Source organism: Sebastes umbrosus, chromosome 14, assembly GCF_015220745.1.
Source record: "Sebastes umbrosus isolate fSebUmb1 chromosome 14, fSebUmb1.pri, whole genome shotgun sequence".
Classification (NCBI taxonomy): Eukaryota; Metazoa; Chordata; class Actinopteri; order Perciformes; family Sebastidae; genus Sebastes; species Sebastes umbrosus.
Window position 1 is genome coordinate 10,994,976 of NC_051282.1, and position 20,238 is coordinate 11,015,213.

The 20,238-nt window shown below is 38.6% G+C and overlaps 2 protein-coding genes across 3 annotated transcripts; both read left to right on the plus strand.

Annotated features, from left to right (window-relative positions):
* The first annotated feature begins 1,224 nt into the window (after positions 1–1,224).
* LOC119501898 (MICAL-like protein 1) lies at positions 1,225–10,132 on the plus strand. 2 transcript variants are annotated; one of them, XM_037792663.1, is made up of 15 exons: positions 1,225–2,015; positions 3,145–3,193; positions 3,369–3,510; positions 4,837–4,925; positions 5,013–5,155; positions 5,235–5,863; positions 6,495–6,519; positions 6,831–7,260; positions 7,355–7,477; positions 8,730–8,856; positions 8,980–9,070; positions 9,230–9,283; positions 9,465–9,579; positions 9,665–9,711; positions 9,819–9,921. In XM_037792663.1, exons 1-14 carry the CDS (start codon positions 1,867–1,869, stop codon positions 9,671–9,673), a joined length of 2,175 nt encoding a protein of 724 aa, XP_037648591.1. In that variant the 5' UTR covers positions 1,225–1,866; the 3' UTR covers positions 9,674–9,711; positions 9,819–9,921. The 2 variants fall into 2 exon arrangements, with proteins under 2 accessions (XP_037648591.1, XP_037648590.1); XM_037792662.1 differs by having other exon boundaries at positions 1,235–2,015; positions 9,230–9,303; positions 9,819–10,132.
* Positions 10,133–11,554: 1,422 nt separating this feature from the next.
* Positions 11,555–16,556, plus strand: polr2f (RNA polymerase II, I and III subunit F). The gene is made up of 5 exons (XM_037792711.1): positions 11,555–11,715; positions 11,913–11,982; positions 14,288–14,418; positions 15,735–15,806; positions 15,963–16,556. The coding sequence occupies exons 1-5, from the start codon at positions 11,696–11,698 to the stop codon at positions 16,051–16,053; spliced, it is 384 nt and encodes a 127-aa protein (XP_037648639.1). The 5' UTR covers positions 11,555–11,695; the 3' UTR covers positions 16,054–16,556.
* The last annotated feature ends 3,682 nt before the right edge of the window (positions 16,557–20,238 follow it).

Consider the following 20,238-nt stretch of genomic DNA (forward strand, 5'->3'; position numbering starts at 1 on the left):
CAGAAGTGTTACACTAGAAGTATCAAATATAAAAATAGATGTAATGTAAACAGAGGTAATGCACTTGTAAAATAGGTAGGGTAGATGTAATAAATAAATAAATGTAAACAAAGGTGCACTTGAAGTGTATATTGCATCAAGGATATATTGCACAGACAAATATATTTCACATATTCACCACAGTAGTCATAATGTTTATTGTAAAAAGTTAGTCTAGTGTTATATGTCAAATTAACGCCAATGTCCATGACCAAATGTGGCATTTTAGCCACAAAGTTAGATTATTAAGCGTAAACCATGGGTAATAACCATTCTAGCAAGTCCATTTCTATGATCAGAGAGGTGCATCAAAAGAGTTTATAGAATCATACCGGATGTAGAATTCCTTCAAAATTAAAGCAGGCCATTTGACCGGAACTACTTTTTAAACTTTGCTGACGTTTAACAAAATCTTTCTAAATTGACAAGTTGTTGTTTTTTTCCTTAAACTTTATTTAGAAAATTCAATACAGTAGTTGCATAAATGTTGGGATTTTTCATTACAAAAAAAAAATCAGTAAATATATTTCACAGTATAAAAATAATATAAAACTAAAATAAATTACACAACAAATAAAATGTAAGGAAAGGAATAGATGAATAAATACAAAAAAAATACAAAAAATAAACTTGAAATGTCTTTATAATCTTATACTTTTTGCCAATTTAGAATTTTTGAGTTTTAAGTTTTCAATCATCATCTTAAAATCAGTATCTTTAAAAGTATAAAAGGAGGGTATTCTTTTAAGCCATATCAATTTATGGATATAATATTTTGCTAAGACATTAATCAAATTAATTATGTAAATTTAATTCTGAAATGACAAGTTAATGTGTTGTCCAAACATTACAAAATAACATTGTAAGGCAAGGCCAAGCAGTTTTATTTGTATAGCACATTTCAGCAACATGGCAATACAAAGTGCTTTACATAAACATTCAAGAACATTGCGACAAAGTGCAAAAGAACATTAAGACATAATTAAAACAGTTATAAAAACATAAAAACATTAAAGATTAGAAAATAAAAACAAGCTAAAAATAAAAGCTATAGGATAGAAGCTAAAATAGAGTATAACACACAAGAGTAAAAGCTCTAGTGCAGTATATGATCATTATCTGGTTTAATAAAAGGCAGGAAAGTTTTAAGCTTTGATTTTTTATTTTTGTAGCCTAAAACTAAATATGCTCTGAAAAAAAAAAATATGTTTTACATCAGGAAGTTGAACAAATGTTTCAATGAAGCTGTAATGCATCTAAATTTTGATCTTTTTTTAAACATATATCTGGCTGCCACACAGTGATAGAAAAGAAGAGGATAGGAAAAACATGTAACCAGAAACCTGCCCTTCCTAATTATAGAGAAGCAGCAGCAGCTCTGTGTCTCCCTCTAGCTGCAGCTATTGAGCATCTCACTGAACATGGAGCACGAGAAGGACTTCAGCAAGTTAACGGGATCAGATTTAAAAATGTACACCACTTTTATTAAATCCACCAGGACTCATCCGGATAACTGCACATTTTTATTTTTGAGGACCTCATTCAGAAGCTCGTTGGTGCTCTGTGGTGAAAAGTGACATTGTGTTGCGAGGACACCTTGGTTTTGATTTGACAAGGTAACTGAGGAACATAACTTCCTTCCTTCCTGTTATCTCACCAGCTCGATGCGCAAGACTGGCCGCAGGTTTTCTGCAAACAGAAACTTAGTTGCATGGGTACTAGATGCTCGTTTCCTGTTTCCTCCTCAAACAAAAACCCTGCCCAGCTTTATTTCATCTCCTCTCATTTATGAAGTGCCCACATGTTAAATAATCTCAGCACCAGATAATGGCAACAACATCACCGAAGGCTGTGCGAGACTGGTGCCGCATCACATGCGCCAATTACTCCAATGTGGAAATCAAGAACATGTCCACCTCGTTCAGGGATGGACTCGCTTTCTGTGCCATCATCCACAGACACCGACCTGACCTGATGTAAGTAAGACTGGTAGTTTTAGTAGAGCTGTGTTGGTTGTGCAAACTCAGATGCATTAGTTTATTTCCTTAGTGGCACATTTCTAGCATTGTAAAAACACATTGTCCTTGTCTGTTTTTGTGGTCCTGAGATGTCTTCTGGTCTGTGGTTGCATGCGATTGACTAATATGCTGTCTAATCTGGAGCAGAGCAACCTGCACACTGTGTCTAATCTGCTCTCCTTTGCTTAATCTCTCCCTGTCTCTCTGATTAACCTCTTCTTGTCCAGTTTAATGGGATTAGTTGGTTTGTTTATACCTTTTTAACATACAATGATTGAGCTGGAATCATCTAATTTTAAAGCTGCAGTAGGCAGAAAGTTTTTGTCATCATTGGGCAAAAATTCCATAATAACCTTTCAGCATATTGTAATTCAAGTGTTCTGAGAGAAAACTAGACTTCTGCACCTCCTCTTGGCTCTGTTTTCAAGCTTTAGAAAAATCTCCTGTGATGGGAGACTTTGGCCAATCACAGGTCATTTCAGAGAGAGAGCGTTCCTATTGGCTGTTCATTCAACGGAGGCAGCTGTCAATCACTCGTGAATTCCTATCAAACGATCAAACTAGTCAGCGCTGATCAAATGTGAATCAATATTCTGTTACTGTAATGATGACATGGCTGCCGGGTCACAAACGTTCTCATTTTTACAGCTAAACAGTACACTACAAGATGTTTCTGAAAACATTTGAGGTGAGAAATAGGCATTACAGTAACAAAATATTGATTAATGTTTGATCAGCGCTGCCTAATTTGACCGTTTGATCAGAGTTTGCGAGTGATTGACAGCTGCTCAGAGACGGCAGGCTCCAGCTCGGCTCCGATTGGTTGTTTTCCTCCGGTCTTGGAAATCATGCAGATGTCATTAGGAGTACCGGAGGACACAGAGGCACATGATTTCTTGTCTCATGCACTACTGTCAGGATATAGTGACCGTTTTATAAAAAATAACTTTTTTTAATCATATTTATTCCACTTCTACCCACTGCAGCTTTAATCTCTGATCTCTGACCAATAGGCAACTGTTTTGTTTGTTTGTGATTTTTTTTATTTAAGTTAATCAATCTCTCCATTTTCCTCACCTTGCTCCAGAGATTTCAGCTCCCTCTCCAAAGATAATGTTTATCTAAATAACAAACTGGTGAGTCATTTACAACTATGTTCGCAGACACAAGCCACAATGCAAGCGTGCATATCTCAACTCTGTGTTCGGTGTTTATTTACAATTACTAACACTGAAAAACATCTGGGTAATTTGTATTAATGCAACTATCTTTTTACAGTCTTCTACCTCCATTCTCTCTGGTTTCCTGCAGGCATTTGAGATTGCAGAGAGGAAACTGGGCATCCCTGCGTTCCTGGACCCAAAGGACATGGTTACCACCAGGGTGCCGGATTGTTTGAGCGTCATCACTTACCTCTGCCAGTACTACTACTACTTCAACAGGAAGTCTTCAGGTGAGCTGAGTATATTGTCTCTTTAACCCTCTGAGACCCACAATAGACCCGTTTTTGTCCTTTTTGCTAGAAGGTCACAACAGGTAATTTTATACAGTGATTTTAAAGAAATGGTCTCACTACAATGAAATGGCTACTATGGGGACTAAAACATATGAATACAGTTGGGCTCATTGGATTCACAAGAGTCTCAGCTTTACAGTGATACCCAATTTATGTATTTCAAGACTGTTTAGGGACCCCAGTATGCATAAATATTCAAATACACCATTTTAGAATAGGCGAAAAATAACATTTATACACATATTTTGCCCCAAACTACATGTGATTATCATAAAGTGGGCATGTCTGTAAAGGGGAGACTCGTGGGTACCCGTAGAACCCATTTTCAGTCACACATCTTGAAGTCAGAGGTCAAGGGACCCCCTTTGAAAATGGCAATGCCAGTTTTTCCTCGCATAACTTCAAGCTATCATTATTTAAGATAGCATAACATGGTTGGTATCAATGTATTAATTAGGTTTTCTTTTTTTTTTTCTTCTTCTTCTTCTTTTTTTGGCCCGCCGCCCCCCCACCCCCCCTCTATGGAGGACTAAATTTGCTTTGTTTTTATTCTTTTTCAAATTAATAGACAATGAAGGAAAAGAAAGGTGATAATACTAGTAATAATCATAATCTTAGTCAAACCATATTACTTAAAAAATAATAATAAAAAACAAACCGAAAAAAAAGTAGGGGCTGAATAGGCTGGCCACTTTACCGACATATAACCCAATAAACAGACAACAACAGTGACAAAAAAAACAAACATTCAAGAGTGGACATGGACACATTTATGTAACCAGACAAATATCAACAATGACCGAAAACAACGAGCTGACAAACATAGAACAGAGACATAGAAAGTAAGGTCCCTTTTTGTCCAACTGTGTAAAATGGGGTATAGGAAAGGGGTGGCATTGTAATATGAAGATGATAGTAGTTCCTTAGGTTTTCTAGTTTCGTATCATATCCGTACCTTCACTCTAGCTGTAAAACTGAACCTGCTACAGCCTCTGAAAGACAGTAAAGTCGGTCGGGATTGCCCGCTGGTTTCAGAAGGTTAATGTTTTATAGCTCTTTGTCAGATACTTTTATTCATAGCCACTTGCAGAAAATTAGCAAGCTGAAGTTTATTGTGTTTCTCAAAGGCACTTTATTGACACGGTACATGATTCTTGAAGGGCACTAACGGGTTCCTAGGATTATTCAAAGCACATTTATTTACATGTTCATCTTCAAGTTCTTCTTTGTGCTCCATTTACATATCTTCTCTTGACTTTGCAGCAGGTCTGGCCAGTTCGAAGTCATCACATGGGACTTTCTTCAACAACTTCACAAAGAATAAAACTCCTGAGGGTCTGAAAGCCCTAAAGGTAATCTTAACACACATATATATATTCCCAATGTGAACACACCTGTTTGTCATCTCAGCTGCAGCCTCACTCCTCTTCTCTTTTCAGAGCTCCACTGATCTGAGAACCAGGAGAAAAGACCGTTTATCCAACACAAGGCCGCAAGCAGTGTGTAATTTGTGTTCTAAGCCTGTCCACCTCATACAGAGACATTTGACGGACGGGGAGGTCTACCATCGCAGCTGTTTTAGGTAACAGCACATTTCACAAGGTAACTGCAGCTTGTTTTGTTTTTTTGACCTTTTTTCACATTTCACTTTTATCTTTCAGGTGCAAAGTGTGCCACAGCACTCTCTTACCAGGGTCTTACACGAAGGGAAGTGATGACCGCTCCTTGATCTGCTCTCACCACATAACAGACAGTAACGGAACTCGCGTTGACCTAAATCAGCAAACCAGATCTGCTGAGAATCGGCCCAAATGTGAGTTTCAGGCAAGTTATTTTTCTCTGGGAGGATTAGCTATAACCAGCGTCCCTCATTACTCTAAGACAACAGAGTCACAGGACAGACTGGTTTGTAAAACACCAGAGATCAAAGAGGGGAGAGAAAGGCAGGAGATTAGCGTTGAGCTGAAAAACAGAGAAAACAGAACTGTCGGACTGAAGTGCACGGTAAACAAGCCAGTACGTCCTCTTCGTCCTCCTCCTCCTCCTCCTCCTCCTCCCAGTGTTGAAGACGGGAAAGGATCTGGAAAAGCTTCACCCATTCTGACAGAAAGCATGACACAGCAGGAAGCGACAAAGACTCAAGAACCTTCTGAACTCTATTCATCGTGTGTCCCAGTGACAGAAGGAAGCAGTCGGCCGGTTCCAGCCCCCAGGCGGATGTTGGAGTCTTCTGTAGTCCCTGTTCCTGCACCCAGGACCAAAACCGCCCAGCCAATGAACACCCTCGAAGGTAAATAGGAAATCTATTGTTTTTGTAAATTATTTTATTTTATTTTATTTTATTTTATTTTATTTTATTTTATTTTATTTTATTTTATTTTTTTCTGCTGCGGAATCACATATTTGAGGGGTTCGGGATGCACGAAAACTCACGAAAATTGGCACACACTTCAGAACTGGAAAATTGCATAGCTGTGCAATGATTGGGATCGGGCGTGGCCAGCGGGCTCCATAGCGCCCCCAAACTCAAGCCAGAGACAGCCTTTGATGTTCATGAAATTTGATGGGATCATTGTTCTCATCTATAAAAATATATTTAAAAAAAAATAGAAAATTTCACCTGACAGGAAGTCAGCCATTTGGGATTTTGTGCATTAATTTTCATTTTACAAACCCATGTTTGAGGACATTAGGGTTCACAATAATTCATGAAACTTTGCACTCAAATTCAAACTAGTAATTCTTTTGATTTTATGTCACAACTATGTTTGGGTGTGAAGTGTCAGCTCTATAGCGCCCCCTAGTCATCTACTCATTTTTGACTCTCTGCATGTACTGTATATATGTTGGTGTGCTCTTCTCTTTCATGACTGAGTGAAAAAAATGATTGAAGCCATTTTCCTCTCTATTTCTCTACGCAGGAAATTCACCCAACTCATCTCACATGTGAGTCAACAGAAAGAGTCTGTATTCCTCTTGATTATGTTATATTTTAAAACATCTCTTTTCTTTTACTCAGTATACAAATTTATTAAGTATTGTCAATAATCAGAACAATTATATAAACATTTTAATCTTACAGATTATCAAAAAAATCTAACTATAACAAATAGCAAAAAATCTAAATGTTGGCAAAATCTTAAACATCACATAAAAGGAGCTTTATAGAATAGTGTCATTTACCATAATAATGATAATTACTGTTTACCTCAGACGTTCTTCCTTACTTGTGGAGTCCTCTCTTGTCTTTCCTGCAACACCAGCCCGACCAGTAATGGACCCAAAGTGCACACCAACCACCCATGGATTAGCATCGTCCATCCCGGACCCTGGACACAGCTGCCTCCCATTCCATCTCCATTACTCATTCCTCGATACAAATCTATCTCTGGCCGGCGGAGGCCAAGCAGAATCAGTAGATCTACACCTGATGATGATGATGATGATGATGTGAGAGCTTCAAGTGAACGAGCTGGAGATACCAGTCAACTTGGTTTGTCAGATTTGGATGAAACTGGAGCCACAGGAGGAGGAGGAGGAGCAGCTTCAGATGAAGCACAGAGTCCCGTGTTACCCAGGAGTCTGTCTGTGCCGGCTATCACATCTGCCCCATCTGAGAGTTCCATTTTGCATCCTGACTTGACAGAGACAAATGAATCTGATCAGGTCATGTCATGTGGAAGTAAGGTATGAAAAGAGATAATGGCTAACTGCTCATAATGAAATTATGTTTTCTCATAACCACAATACTTCAAAACAACAACTTTCTTTCTATTTCTAGCCGGCCTGCAAAGAGAATCCCTTTGATCGAGAACCTGCGATGACCAAATCAAAGACCTTTCAGGCCATCCCAGCTACGCGGGCCCCTGCCCCCGGACACGGCTTCCCACTCGTCAAGAGGAAGGTACAACGGCTGGATTTAGAACTCAAAAAGCAACTAATAATAAAAAATAACTCATTAATTGTTCATAGTAATTGATGTGTTCAGTGTTCTAAATACATATTGACACATTGCAGGACAAAATCTGAATGGCTTTTAGGTTTGGCTCCACGTCATCATCTTTAACCTTAATAGAAGGATCAGATTATTTTAGCCCTCATCACACGGTTATTAGGGATTAATTATTCTGATGAAAAATCATTCTTGGTTCATTCTATCAGAAATGCGGCATAGCATTTTTGTAGTGACAGATAAATGGCATTTAGTATGTCCCCAATTAGGGCTGTCAATCAATTAAAATAGTTAATCATAATTAATCGCACAGTTTTTATCTGTTCAAAATGTACCTTAAAGGGAGAATTGTCAAGTATTTAATTCTCTTATCAACATGGGAGTGGGCAAATAATGCTTGCTTTATGCAAAGGTATGAACATATTTATTATTTGAAATTATTTACCAACACAAAACAATGGCAAATATTGTCCAGAAACCCTCACAGGTACTGCATTAAGTATGAAAAATGTGCTAAAATTATAACATGGTAACCCAACAGGCAACAACAGCTGTCAGTGTGTCAGTGTGCTGACTTGACTATGACTTGCCCCAAACTGCATGTGATTGTAATAAAGTAGGCAAGTCTGTAAAGGGGAGACTCGTCGGTACCCATATAACCCATTTTCATTCACATATCTTAAGGTCAGAGGTCAAGGGACCCCTTTGAGAATGACCATGCCAGTTTTTTCTTGCTAAAATTTAGCGTAAGTTTGGAGTTTTATTTAACCTCCTTTGCACAAGCTAGTATGACATGGTTGGTACCAATGGATTTCTTAGGTTTTCTAGTTTCACATGACCATCAGCTTTAAAACTGAGGCTGCTACAACCAACGAAAGATTGTTTGCGTTAATGCATTAAAGAAATGAGTGGTGTTAAAACAAATGTGCGCGTTATTATGCGTTAATTTTGTCAGCCCTAGTCCCAATACATAGTATGTCAAATGCCTCTCTGGCTATTCTGACCCACAATCCTCTGCGCAGCGGATATATGAGCAAGAGGGTCAAAGTTCAAGGTGCAATGTTATGACAAAGTAGTATGTCCCAAATGTATTTATACTACATGTAACAGTATGTACTTTGTAAGGGCAGCTGTAGTATGTACTAAAAGTAAAAAGTATGCAATTTGGAATGTAGCCTAATATGTCTTATATGATGCCTGCCAGGTGCAGACAGACCAGAATGTGTCCACAGAAGATCTGCAGGTGGAGATGAGCGAACTGGATAAACATCTGGAAGCACTGGAGCAAAGAGGAATCGAACTGGAGGGGAATCTGAGAGACTGCAAGAATGGTTACTGTACTGGTTCTAGACAAAATGGTTCACCGGCACAAAATCACTGTTTATTTGAATGCAGTGTATGAATACTAACTATGTAACAGGGATGTTTATATGTTTGTTTCCTTTTGTTTTTAGATGAAGAGGAGGAACAAATGCTAATGGAGTGGTTCTCTCTCATCCATGAGAAAAATGTTCTGGTGCGCAGAGATACAGAGCTGGTTCATCTGTAAGTAGACTAGACCAGGACCAGGATTTTGCTCTGCTGAAGTTGTAGAATAAGTGGCATCATTTTTCATTTCCACCGCAGTTTGCTCTGCATCCAAAATGTGTCATGATGGGAGGTTTCTTGAATTTTACAGACATTTTGTGTTGTGCCTTTTCCCAGGAGGAAGCAGCAGGAGTTGGAGGAGAGACAGGCAGAAGTGGAGTACGAGCTCAGGTGTCTCCTTAATAAACCAGGTCAATGTGTTACTGAGTTGTATGTTGTAACATATCTGACAAATAAATCAGAACCCTCACTGGGTACTGTTTCCTGAATGTGGTGAATGTGATGCAGTGCAAAGTAGTGATATGTGGTGCTTTGTTTTAAATGTTATACACACCGTCGTCTTCACATTCAGAGGGCGACTGGAGTCGGAAGGAACGAGGTCGAGAGCAGAAGCTGATGAAGGAGCTGGTCGCTGTCATCGAACAGAGGAACCAGATCATCAGCACCTTGGATCAGGACAGGCAGAGGTGCACAGAAAAAAAAGCAATACATGGGGCTTTCACATTCATAGATTTTTATGTCGCATAAATGCAACTTTGTTTTTCTGATTAGGGAAAGTGAAGAAGATAAGGTTTCAGAAGCCATGATGAAGGACAAAGGTGAGGAAACTTATAATATCAAAAAGCCTTTTTCATACTGTTGTGTCTGTTTTATGTCTTCTCCTGTCCATGATGACCCGTGTTTTAAAGCATCTACCTCTCCTCAGAGTTCCAGAAAGAAGGATTAAAGGAGCTAAAGAAGTCAAAAGGAAAGTTCAACCCCACAAAAATGTTTAAGATGCTAAATCAATAAGCAGAGAGCAACAAAGACCCTGCGGACAAGAAGAGCTGAATCATGGCTGCAGAAACTCAACTCAGAAAACAAACTTGTACTTTGAGATGATAACAATGACGTAAGCGTTGTGGAAAAGTGGAATCTTGTTGATCACAATAGGAAATAGTTTATTCATTTTATGTTGAAGAGCAGCTTGGTAGCATAGACTAAATGAAATATTCTCTCAATAAAAATGTTTCACTGTTATCGATGTACATGTTTCTTTACTTGCTCGATACAGTCAATATTTATTTATCTATTTTTATTTTATTACATACTTGTATTAGTTGAAGTATGCAATAAATATGTATTTGGGGAATGTTGTATGTCTTTTCTATGGATAACAATTGTGTATTTTATGTTTAAGCTACTTTTTGATATGATAGTTATCCACTATACTGAAAAGGTGCATTTAAACTTACTCAAACCAGTCCGTTAAAACCAACTTGTCTTGAATTGTTTGATGAATAACAACATACTTTTCTTTTTTATTATTTTATTTTACCATTATTTTACCAGGATATTTCCCATTGAGATTCAAAGTCTCTTTTCCAAGGAAGTCATGGCCAAGATGGCAGCATAAATAGTTTCACAAAAAGCCCAAACAACAGACTTTAAAACAGCAACAGAGTTAAAGCAAAACATTTAAAACAACACAAGAAATTTCACATAAAAGAAACAATAAATGTTATTTCCATTATCAGTTTGTGCTTGCTCTATTGTCATGGTTTTCAGTTAGAAACATGTGAGAGCAATAAAAAGGTGAACATTTTAACACAGCCTAGGTTGTGTTTGATAGAACTATTTTAAAAAGCATACAATTCAAATACTGTTAGAATCATTTCATGTATGTATAAAGGGCTGTTAAATCTTAAAATACACTCAACGTTGTATATTAAAACAAAATGGGGGAAGGAAGCAGAGATGATCATATCTGAGGAAGAATGGACAACAATATGGTCATATCAATGGAAATGTACCAGCTTGCAAAATTGGAGGGAATTTAGATGGAAAAAAAGGCTCTTACAAGGAAGTGGTTATCACAGGAGAGTCCAACTCTAAATGCAGGGATGGGTATTACAATGGACATTTACAAAATGGAGAGGATAACAGCATATGTTAACCATAAACTGGAATTATTTGTGTCCCGCTGGGACAACTGGGTCAACTATGTAACACCCCACAGGCCAGATTTTTTATTTACAAATCTATGATTGTATGATAATGAAAAGATCACTCCCCATTTGTTCATACTGTTGTTTTCAATGTTTTTATGTGTATAACAAATCTTAAAATACAGCACTTTGGACAGACATGGTTGGGTGGTGTATGTATACAGGATCTTTAAATTATGTTATGTATGTTTGTTGCAAAGTGTCAATACAAATATAATAAAAAACACTGGAGAGCAGAGCCTGGAAATCCACAAAGGAGCTGAAAAAAAGTGATGCAGCTTTGTGATGCAGTAACTTAGTAAAAAAGGACAGACAGATAAAAATAAAAATGTTATCAGTACCACAATCGCTTTATTTGTATTACATCAGACCAAAGAATGCGAGCTTTAACTTTTCTAAACACTCTTTTTACTACACAGTAAAACGAGCGGAACGAAAAACAAACGTTCCCCCTGGAGGCATCCGGAATTATTTTCCAACGGACCAAGCACCCGGAAGTTAAGAGTTCTCAACGTTCATGTGGCTCCATGACAACAAAGTGTCTGTGAACATTTATACTAGTAAGAACTAACAAATACAAGACTCAACACAAACCATGTCCGACAACGAGGATAAGTAAGTGACGACACATTGTTTACATCCTATATTAACTATATATATGCTATATAACTATATATATATACTATATAACACGACGTTAACGTTGTTTGTAGCTAACACTTAGCCACTTCGTTAGCTAGCAGAACTGTCCATTATAAACCTGATGTGGATCTGTTTTCTCTGTTTTCACTGATTTCATGTCAACTTTGTAGCTTCGACGACGGAGATTTTGATGATGCCGAAGAGGATGAGGGATTGGATGACCTGGAAAACGCGGAAGATGTAAGTTGTTCGTTTAATTGTAATATAACTGGCTGTTCTAACCAAGCCCGCCGTCAGGGGGGGTAAAAGGGTACAGACGACCCCCAGCCCAAGGCCCAGGGGGGCCAATGCAAAGGTCTATGGTTGACCCTTAAATGGGATCAAGTACAACAATTTACCAACTGACCTATATCACTGACAGTACGAGTTAAAGGGACTATTTGTAACTTTCAGAAATGCTTGTTAACAGCGACACCTGTGGCTGTTAAGTCAATGAAAGTCAGCGTCGGGCTCGCGCTTGCTCGCTCTACATAGACATGAACGAGCATCGCACAAAACAGTGAGGCGACACACGTCAGCTAAAACCACAATATCACTCTATATTTCACCTGCTTGGCAGTAATGTTAGCTGACCAGACGAAGGTCTCTCCATGAATCAATGCTGATCCTAGTGTTGGCTTTTCCGTTATCGCCTCCTGACTGCGCCCGCAGGGAGACACCGGCACTATACACCGGCGATAACGTTTCTCGCTGCGGAGCCCCGTCACTTCAAGACACAGGAAACCTCTGTTGGTCTGGAGGAGCTGCAGCAGTTATTTCTGCATTAACTCTCCTGCAGTGTGGAGTGAGCGCGCGTTCACGTCTAGAGGTGGAGCGAGACAGCGAGAACGCAGTCTGTCTGAGTGAAGGCAAGCAGGCAGAGGAGCAGAGACAGCGGCCACACGTGAGCGTGCATATGCGAGCGCGCATGTGTCCCGACCCGGTACATATATACGCTTAAAAAGTTACAAACAGTCCCTTTAATTTAAAATCAATACATAGGCATACATACAATATTATAATAATAATAATAATAATAATAACAATAATAATACCTTTATTTATATAGCACCTTTCAAAAAAAAGCTTACAAAGTGCTTTACAATAAAAGCATGATACAAATAATTAACTCCCAGAACTTCAGATCTAAACAAAATAAAAACATATAAATACAAAATAAATCATATAGATAGTTACAACAATGCACCATCAGTTAAGGAAAAAGCCATAATGACTAAAAAAAATAAAAGCCAGGGTACAAAGAGAACAAGAAAATGAAAGGATCAGAGAAGCTATGGCAACATTTCTGGCCAAAGAAAAGTGTGAAGAAGCACCAGGTATGACAGGCGAAGATCAACGTACAAATGATACCCACTGTAGCTGGCCCAGTTTTAAAGCTAGAGTGAAGATGCTGGTATCATATGACACATTAAAGGCATGGGGCAGTTGGAGGGATAAGTTACAATAAGAACCATATGAATAGGATTATAGCAATAAAAGCCAACAAATAAGAAACAATATATGAGAACAACATATCTTAAAGTTCCTCTAAATAACAGTAATTTAAAATGGGTATGGTCTGTGTTCAGCAGCTTAACAGCAGAAGGGATAAAGGACTTGGAGTAACGATTTGTTCTCCTTAAGGGCACATTATAACGTGTGATCTGGTTGGCTGATAATTATTTTTTGCTTTCTCAGCCACCTGTTTCTCCCAAATTGTGCCCAAGTCCTGCTGAACTCCAATAATCTTGGAGCACACTTTGACCATACTATTTAGACTGTTTTTGTCCTTCACAGACAGCCCGTTAAACCAGCAGGTAAAAGAAAAAGTTAAAAGACTTTCAATAAAAGAATGGTAAAAGTTACATAAGATCGTATCACAGACATTCAAAGAATTGTAAAACAGGCAGATATGATCTTAACCATGTGATCTGTGATATACTTTATTTTGTGCCAGTAAAGGCTGTTGGGAACAACTATAAACAATGAAAAAAATATATAACCATGTAATCTATTTATATCTATATAATATAATGACTATTTTCTAGTAAGTATTATTATGAGTATATAACATACATGTATAATAAACTGTAATTGTTTTATGAGTAATGCATCTTATGTGTGTAAACCAATCCTTGGTCATTAATTGTATTGTAGTGTAATATAATATAATAATGGCAGGAGGGGTAATATTAGTGCTCTGTGTCACTTCTGGAAAGTGGCATTGGTTTAACCAGGGAAAATCTGAACCACTTCCTGAACCAGTCAGGCGGTATAGCCGGGCAGCGAGGCTTCGGACGTCATCAATGACGCCATTGGTCTAAAACGATACATATCTCGATACACGCATCGCGGAAAACTTCCTGGATTACTCGACACGCGCCGAAGCCTCGGCACAGCACGTGACATCAATACATTTAGCATCTACCATTTAGCCATTTTCTATGTCTCTAACGTTCTCCACCGCTGCTCTGTGATAATATCATTGGGTTGCTGTTGTGTGCAGGAGGACCGTGAGAACGTGCAGATCCTTCCCGCCGGAGAGGGGCAGCAGGCCAACCAGAAGAGGATCACAACACCTTACATGACCAAATATGAGAGAGCCAGAGTGCTGGGGACACGAGCTCTCCAGATAGCGTGAGTGTTTTTCTATGTGTTGACCATCACAATGTCCTGGGTTCAGATCTGGTCTCTGACCTTTGACTCCTGTCTACACACTCTACTATGATCTTGCTTTCCATGTCCATATATCATTGAGGTGGAAGTGCATTTTGTGAGGACAGAAACCTGCGAACTACAACACTGTCATTAATTGTGTAGTTGATTTTTGCCACTAAGCGTCTGCGCTTTTGGTAAAAGATTGCGAACGCATCTGTAATTGCTCATTCCTCTGCTTGAATTTTGGTCTACCACTGTTTGGAAATATCAGTCTAAGTACACCTGAGTGCAATGAATTATTAAAGCTAGGGTAGGTAAGGTATTTCAGAACCATTTTTTCTTATATTTGTTGAAATTATCTTTACATCCCGACAGCAATCAATAAATCAAATGCTCTGACAAAAAAAAAGGAAAAAAAATCAGGTATATGTGGCTGTTGCAGGACTTTAACAAACCCGTCGAATCATTTCATTCAGCCTACCTACCTGCGTGCACTCATTGCACGTCAACGGAGTCTTCCAATAACAATAGCACTAACAATAGCCATGTTCGTCGTTTACTTTCATAAAGATGATTTTGGGGAAGTGGCTTTGGAGGGAGGCCTGAAGGGACGGGTTGTCAGTGTTGCCGACTTGGCGACTTTCTCGCTAGATTTAGCGACTTTTGGAACTAGTGCTGCTAGCTACTTTCGTTGGAAAAGAGTTGGCAACGCTGGGGTGGGTTTTTTGGTTGGATAATTTTTAAAATCTAGTTTACACTTGCTAGTTTCTCCTATGTTTTCGACCCTACCTTTAATGTCCTTCCAGTTTGGTCATCACATTCACTTGCTATTACTACTTTTAAAAAAAAAAAAATTATTAATTTCTTCTAAAAGCACAGATAATTATCCCTATAGTTGTGTCATGTTATGTAGATGTACATAGACATTGAGACATATAATAATAATAATAATAATAATATTTATGTGCTTCAATATTGCCCATATTAAATTGCAAGGAAAGAATGGACTTTAAAACTATGACAAAGCTCGACAAAGGTATCGGATAGGAAACAATGAGGTTAGATGACCAGTATGAGCAGAACCACTAGACTCAAATATAACTCCATATCAATCATTAATCAGGAGCTAGGTGATTTGTCTGGGTGGCACACTTTTAATGTTACGAGTACAAATACCCATCCCTAAATCTGTTGTAGTACGGTTTGGGTGTTTGGAATTGGAGGCAACTTTATTAGTTAGGCTTAGGTGTTGACTGTATTTCAGCATTCACTATCTGCTGATTTGTTTCCAACAGGATGTGCGCTCCAGTCATGGTGGAGCTGGAGGGAGAAACAGACCCCTTGCAAATAGCTATGAAAGAGCTCAAGTAAGTGATAATTGTTTAGTTTGAATTGTCAGTAATGCTTTATATAAGATAATATCATGACTGCATCTTTAGTTTCCTTCTGTCATTATTTAAAGAGTAGGGCTTCTCTGTACTGCCCAGTGTCTTACTGTCTGTTTGACCTCCAATCCCCAACAGGAGCAGAAAGATCCCCATCATCATCCGCAGGTACCTTCCTGATGGGAGCTACGAGGACTGGGGCTGTGACGAACTCATCGTAACTGATTAAACTACTCATCCAGTCTGCACTGATCAGGTCAGTCAGCTACACAAACCCAGAGGACTCCTAAGGCCGATATCACCGAGCATCACCCACCTGTTCACGCCTCAATTTGATCCACAAACATCCAGCACGTCAGCTGACTCTGTGAGTCAGTGAAATATGAAAACATGAATTGTTCTGAACAGACACTAGAAGACTCATTAAAATCATAACAGTGTGTTGCTTGCAGGTTTATAATCCTGTCATCTGACTTGTTACGTTCTCAGTCTCATCGTGTTACACAACTCCAGTTAAAATCTACAGTGCTTCTTTTACTTCTTTAACAGTTGCATTATAACTAAGAGCCACAAGGGGGAAATGTAACTCAAGTCAAACATTTACTTTGTTTTACAAAATCATCCTGTGTTATTATTAATTATTCCATTTGTTATTTTGAAGGAGAGAGGTGATTAGTGTGTAAAAAAGAAAAACTGTTTTATTGTTATTAATAAACTCTTTTGTATAAATGACCATGTGTCATTCATAACACTATGAACCACAAGATATGTTTTAAGTTATACTATGGGTTAGGGCTGATCCAACCGTTGCCATGGTAATTGACTTCCAAATCAGTATTTGAATGCTTCGTTTTTATTGTTGTTTTTTTAATATATAAAAGTATGAAATAAGGAATGATTCGACATTATTCATATTCAAAATGAATTATGATTAGTTATTCTCAGACGGATATCACTGTATAGAGGTGCGTGTGTTTCCAGTAGTGCGGCAGCGGCACTGTCCCGAAGCTTTGAATACCTTTGAATATTTATCGCCAAAAAAATGGTATACGTGCCAGCCCTGCTATGGGTTAATATCCGTGTCACAGGGATTTAATAGTATTATTATGCAATAAGCCACTTACACGTGAGCAAGTAGGAAGTCCAGGTAAACTTAAGGAACTGCAAGAGATTTATTTAGTTGCCCTGAACCTACAGTGTGTCATACGGTTTAATCATGTTTAGGTGTTGGTACAGCTTTAGGTTTTAGTAGTATTGACTAGTAAATATCCCTATATATATATATATAAGAGTACATACAACCACTTTTTATTTGGCTAATGCAGCTTTCTTTTGTGCAGCAAAAGTTATGATTACTGTCACATGAAATAATTTCACAATGTTTCCAACTGAAGATTGTGCAGTTCAGCTGTAAGCTACTGTAACTTACATATACAAAGGCAGCTACACAAGTAACTGCTATCATGTTGAGTATCAATTAACCATTTTTATAATTGAGGTTCCTTGAAAAAATGGCAGATTTCTTATACATACATCTAGGGCTGCCCCCTCTTAGTCGATTAGTCGACTAATCGGCCATTTTTGTCTTCGTCAACCAAGATTTCTTCAGTCAATTAGTAATTTTTTATGCTTTCAATGACTAATTTCCAAGACATTTATCAACACATCTCTGGTAAAACACAAGATTTAAAGTGGTGCTTTTGTGTGATTCTTTGTGGAGAAACTCAAGTTTTACAGATCTGTCGAAATCAACTGATTGATTAGAAGCAGGTCTACTCCTGCAGCTGATGGAGAAGTGTTGTAACGATCATGATGCGCTCTCCGTGTCTCCCCCTTCTTCCCCACGTACAAACACATACGCACAAAGCAGCCAAACAGTCACTGTATTGTTTAGGGGGAAATGGGTTGTTGCCCAGGCAGAAAGAGGGCCAGTGCATGCAGGAAGGCAGAGGGGGCTGAAAGTTTGTGAGAATGAGAGGATTAACAGCTTTGTTGTAGAAGAAGCTGCATGATGATACCCCAGCCTCTGGTAGATGGACGGTAGGATTTTATATATTCAGCTGATGGAGTAGCATGTTTTCCCCGTGGTGAAAGTAAAGCCGAGAGGTGCGTATCATCTCTCTCACAAGCATTTAAATGTCATCGGAGAGAATCCAGTTTGTACTGGTATCTATAATTGTGCGTAGCCACAGTCACGCTATCAATTTCTAAAATACTGCTTTAATCTGTGAGTCTTTTGATTGGAGGAGACAGTGCCTGAGGGTGCAGCCCATGTGACACTCAACAGCACCAACCACACTGAGGACACCATGAGGTCGTCCTCAACCCAGTTCTCTCTCTACCCTCCGCTTCATTTGCTTGTCTTCTTATCTAATATGTCTTTATGTCTCTGTTCAGTTGATCTGGCCCGCAGTCACTATGTCTTTCTTTGTGGTTCTCTTATAATTAACTTTTTAACTATATTACTAGCGCTCTGACAATTCACCATTAACCCTGTGGTCACACGACACCTGGACTATATCGTTCCTTGCATTTGTTTACTGGATTTGTAGATTTGATTATTAGATCAAGGGATTGTGAATTACGTTGGTTCAGATAATGTTTTACTTGAATTCTTCAGATCTTTTGTAGTATTTTACAGATCGTCCTTCTAACAAGAGACGCTACATGATGCCAATTTTGTGGCTATTCTACTTTACATTTAAGCTCTGAATCAATGTGGCCCAGTTTGCCAAATTTTTCATGCATTTTAATTAGGGATGCAACGATACCGGATTGGATATCAGGCCGATACTGACTCAAATAGCTGGGTCGGATTACGGTGACAATGGGGCCGATCTATTAAATTCAGTTCTATGTTTATATACTATATACTGTACATTATATACTGAAATTCTAATTCCTGTTTACGTTTTGACCAATTTGTTTCTACATTAAAAAGGTTTACACCTGAATTGTAATTCCTGTTAATTTTGAAGATTTTTTTGCCAAGTTGTTGGTGTACGATTTATTATTTTAATAATAAATAATTCAGTAAAGTTATATCTATTTATTTGTTACATTTTGTTTTACAAAGTTAGGAAAGCAATGTTTTAGTTAAGTCTGATGTTGCCTTACACATAAAAGAACGATCGCAGAGAGTCCCTTCCACACAGTGAGGCATACAGCTTATTAATTAAACACTGGTACTGGATCGGTACTTTGTATCGGCCGATACTCAAAGCTCAGGTATTGCTATCGGGACTGAAAAAGACGTATTGGTGCATCCCTAATTTTAATGCCTAGGTTGGGCTTTTTTTCTAATCAATACAAAACCTTTGTTTTCTCACGACTTCCTTCGGCAAAATGTCTCTTCATGTTTTTAGAGTTTGCCCGGTTGAAAGTCTGTTACTGCGAAAATACAAACAATAGTTCATGTGTTGTTTATCGTGTTTATCTCCTGTTCTGGGCTTGGAGCCACTCGACCTCCGTGCTAAAGAAGCTAGCGTAGCTAACCAGGTTATTTGCAGCCGTAACACAGCTGGAGGGACATTTTCCACCATTATTACATATTCATATGAATCGGAAAGCGGATCAGTAACCTCAGTCTGATATCCGATACGTGAATTACGTCAGTATCGGAACCCGATACCGATATTGAATTGGATCAGTCCCATCTCTACTGATACCTGCTTTAACAGTTTGGTGCTCAAAAATCACTTAAACAAATAAATTCCTCTACTAGGGCTGACCCAAATGCTTCAAAACTTCAAAGCTTCGACCGTTGCCATGGTGATCAACCTCCAAATCAGTATTCAAATGCTTAATTTTTTAATTTTTTAATTTAAGTATGTAATAATAAAGTATAAATCACAAAATACCCCTAGAAATAAGGAATAATCCCACAGCATTATTCCTATTCAACATGAATTATTGTTAGTTATTCTCAAATGGATATCGCTGTTTGTTGTGTATAGAGGTGCGTGTGTGTACAGTAATGTGGCAACGGCACTGTCCCGAGATGGAGACAGACAGACAGACAGAATAACTTATCAGCCTGCTGTGCCGCAAAGCTTCGAATACCTTCAAATATTTCTCACCGAAGCTTCGAGGGCCCAAAAATGGAATTCGGGACAGCCCTAACCTCTGCCTACGTCTTCTCTCTGGTTAACTCTCTTAACTTTTGGAATGTTTTAATCTCGTTACAACCCCAACCTGAAAAGAGTGGATGGGGTGAGTGTGGGGGATGAGAGGAGGAGGAGGAGGGTGGGTAGTGGGGGTTGCGGGGTCTATGTGCAGGGAGAGTATGAGAGTCCCTTTGTATCCCGGTGAAGCTACAGGCCAGGCAGTTATGGGTAAGGCTCCCTCATTGCCCTGTTTCCCTCCTCCCCTAGCTCCCCTTCAATGGCCCTCTTTGTCTTTCCAAAGTATCACA

Excerpts from the sequence above, each read along its gene's own strand:
- LOC119501898 (XM_037792662.1), top strand. The coding sequence starts at position 1,867 with ATGGCAACAACATCACCGAAGGCTGTGCGAGACTGGTGCCGCATCACA. Across the intron at positions 5,864-6,494 it reads GCCAATGAACACCCTCGAAG|GAAATTCACCCAACTCATCT; the intron begins GTAAATAGGAAA and ends TTCTCTACGCAG. Across the intron at positions 6,520-6,830 it reads TCACCCAACTCATCTCACAT|CACCAGCCCGACCAGTAATG; the intron begins GTGAGTCAACAG and ends TCTTTCCTGCAA.
- polr2f (XM_037792711.1), top strand. The coding sequence starts at position 11,696 with ATGTCCGACAACGAGGATAA. Across the intron at positions 14,419-15,734 it reads ACACGAGCTCTCCAGATAGC|GATGTGCGCTCCAGTCATGG; the intron begins GTGAGTGTTTTT and ends TGTTTCCAACAG. Across the intron at positions 15,807-15,962 it reads ATAGCTATGAAAGAGCTCAA|GAGCAGAAAGATCCCCATCA; the intron begins GTAAGTGATAAT and ends AATCCCCAACAG.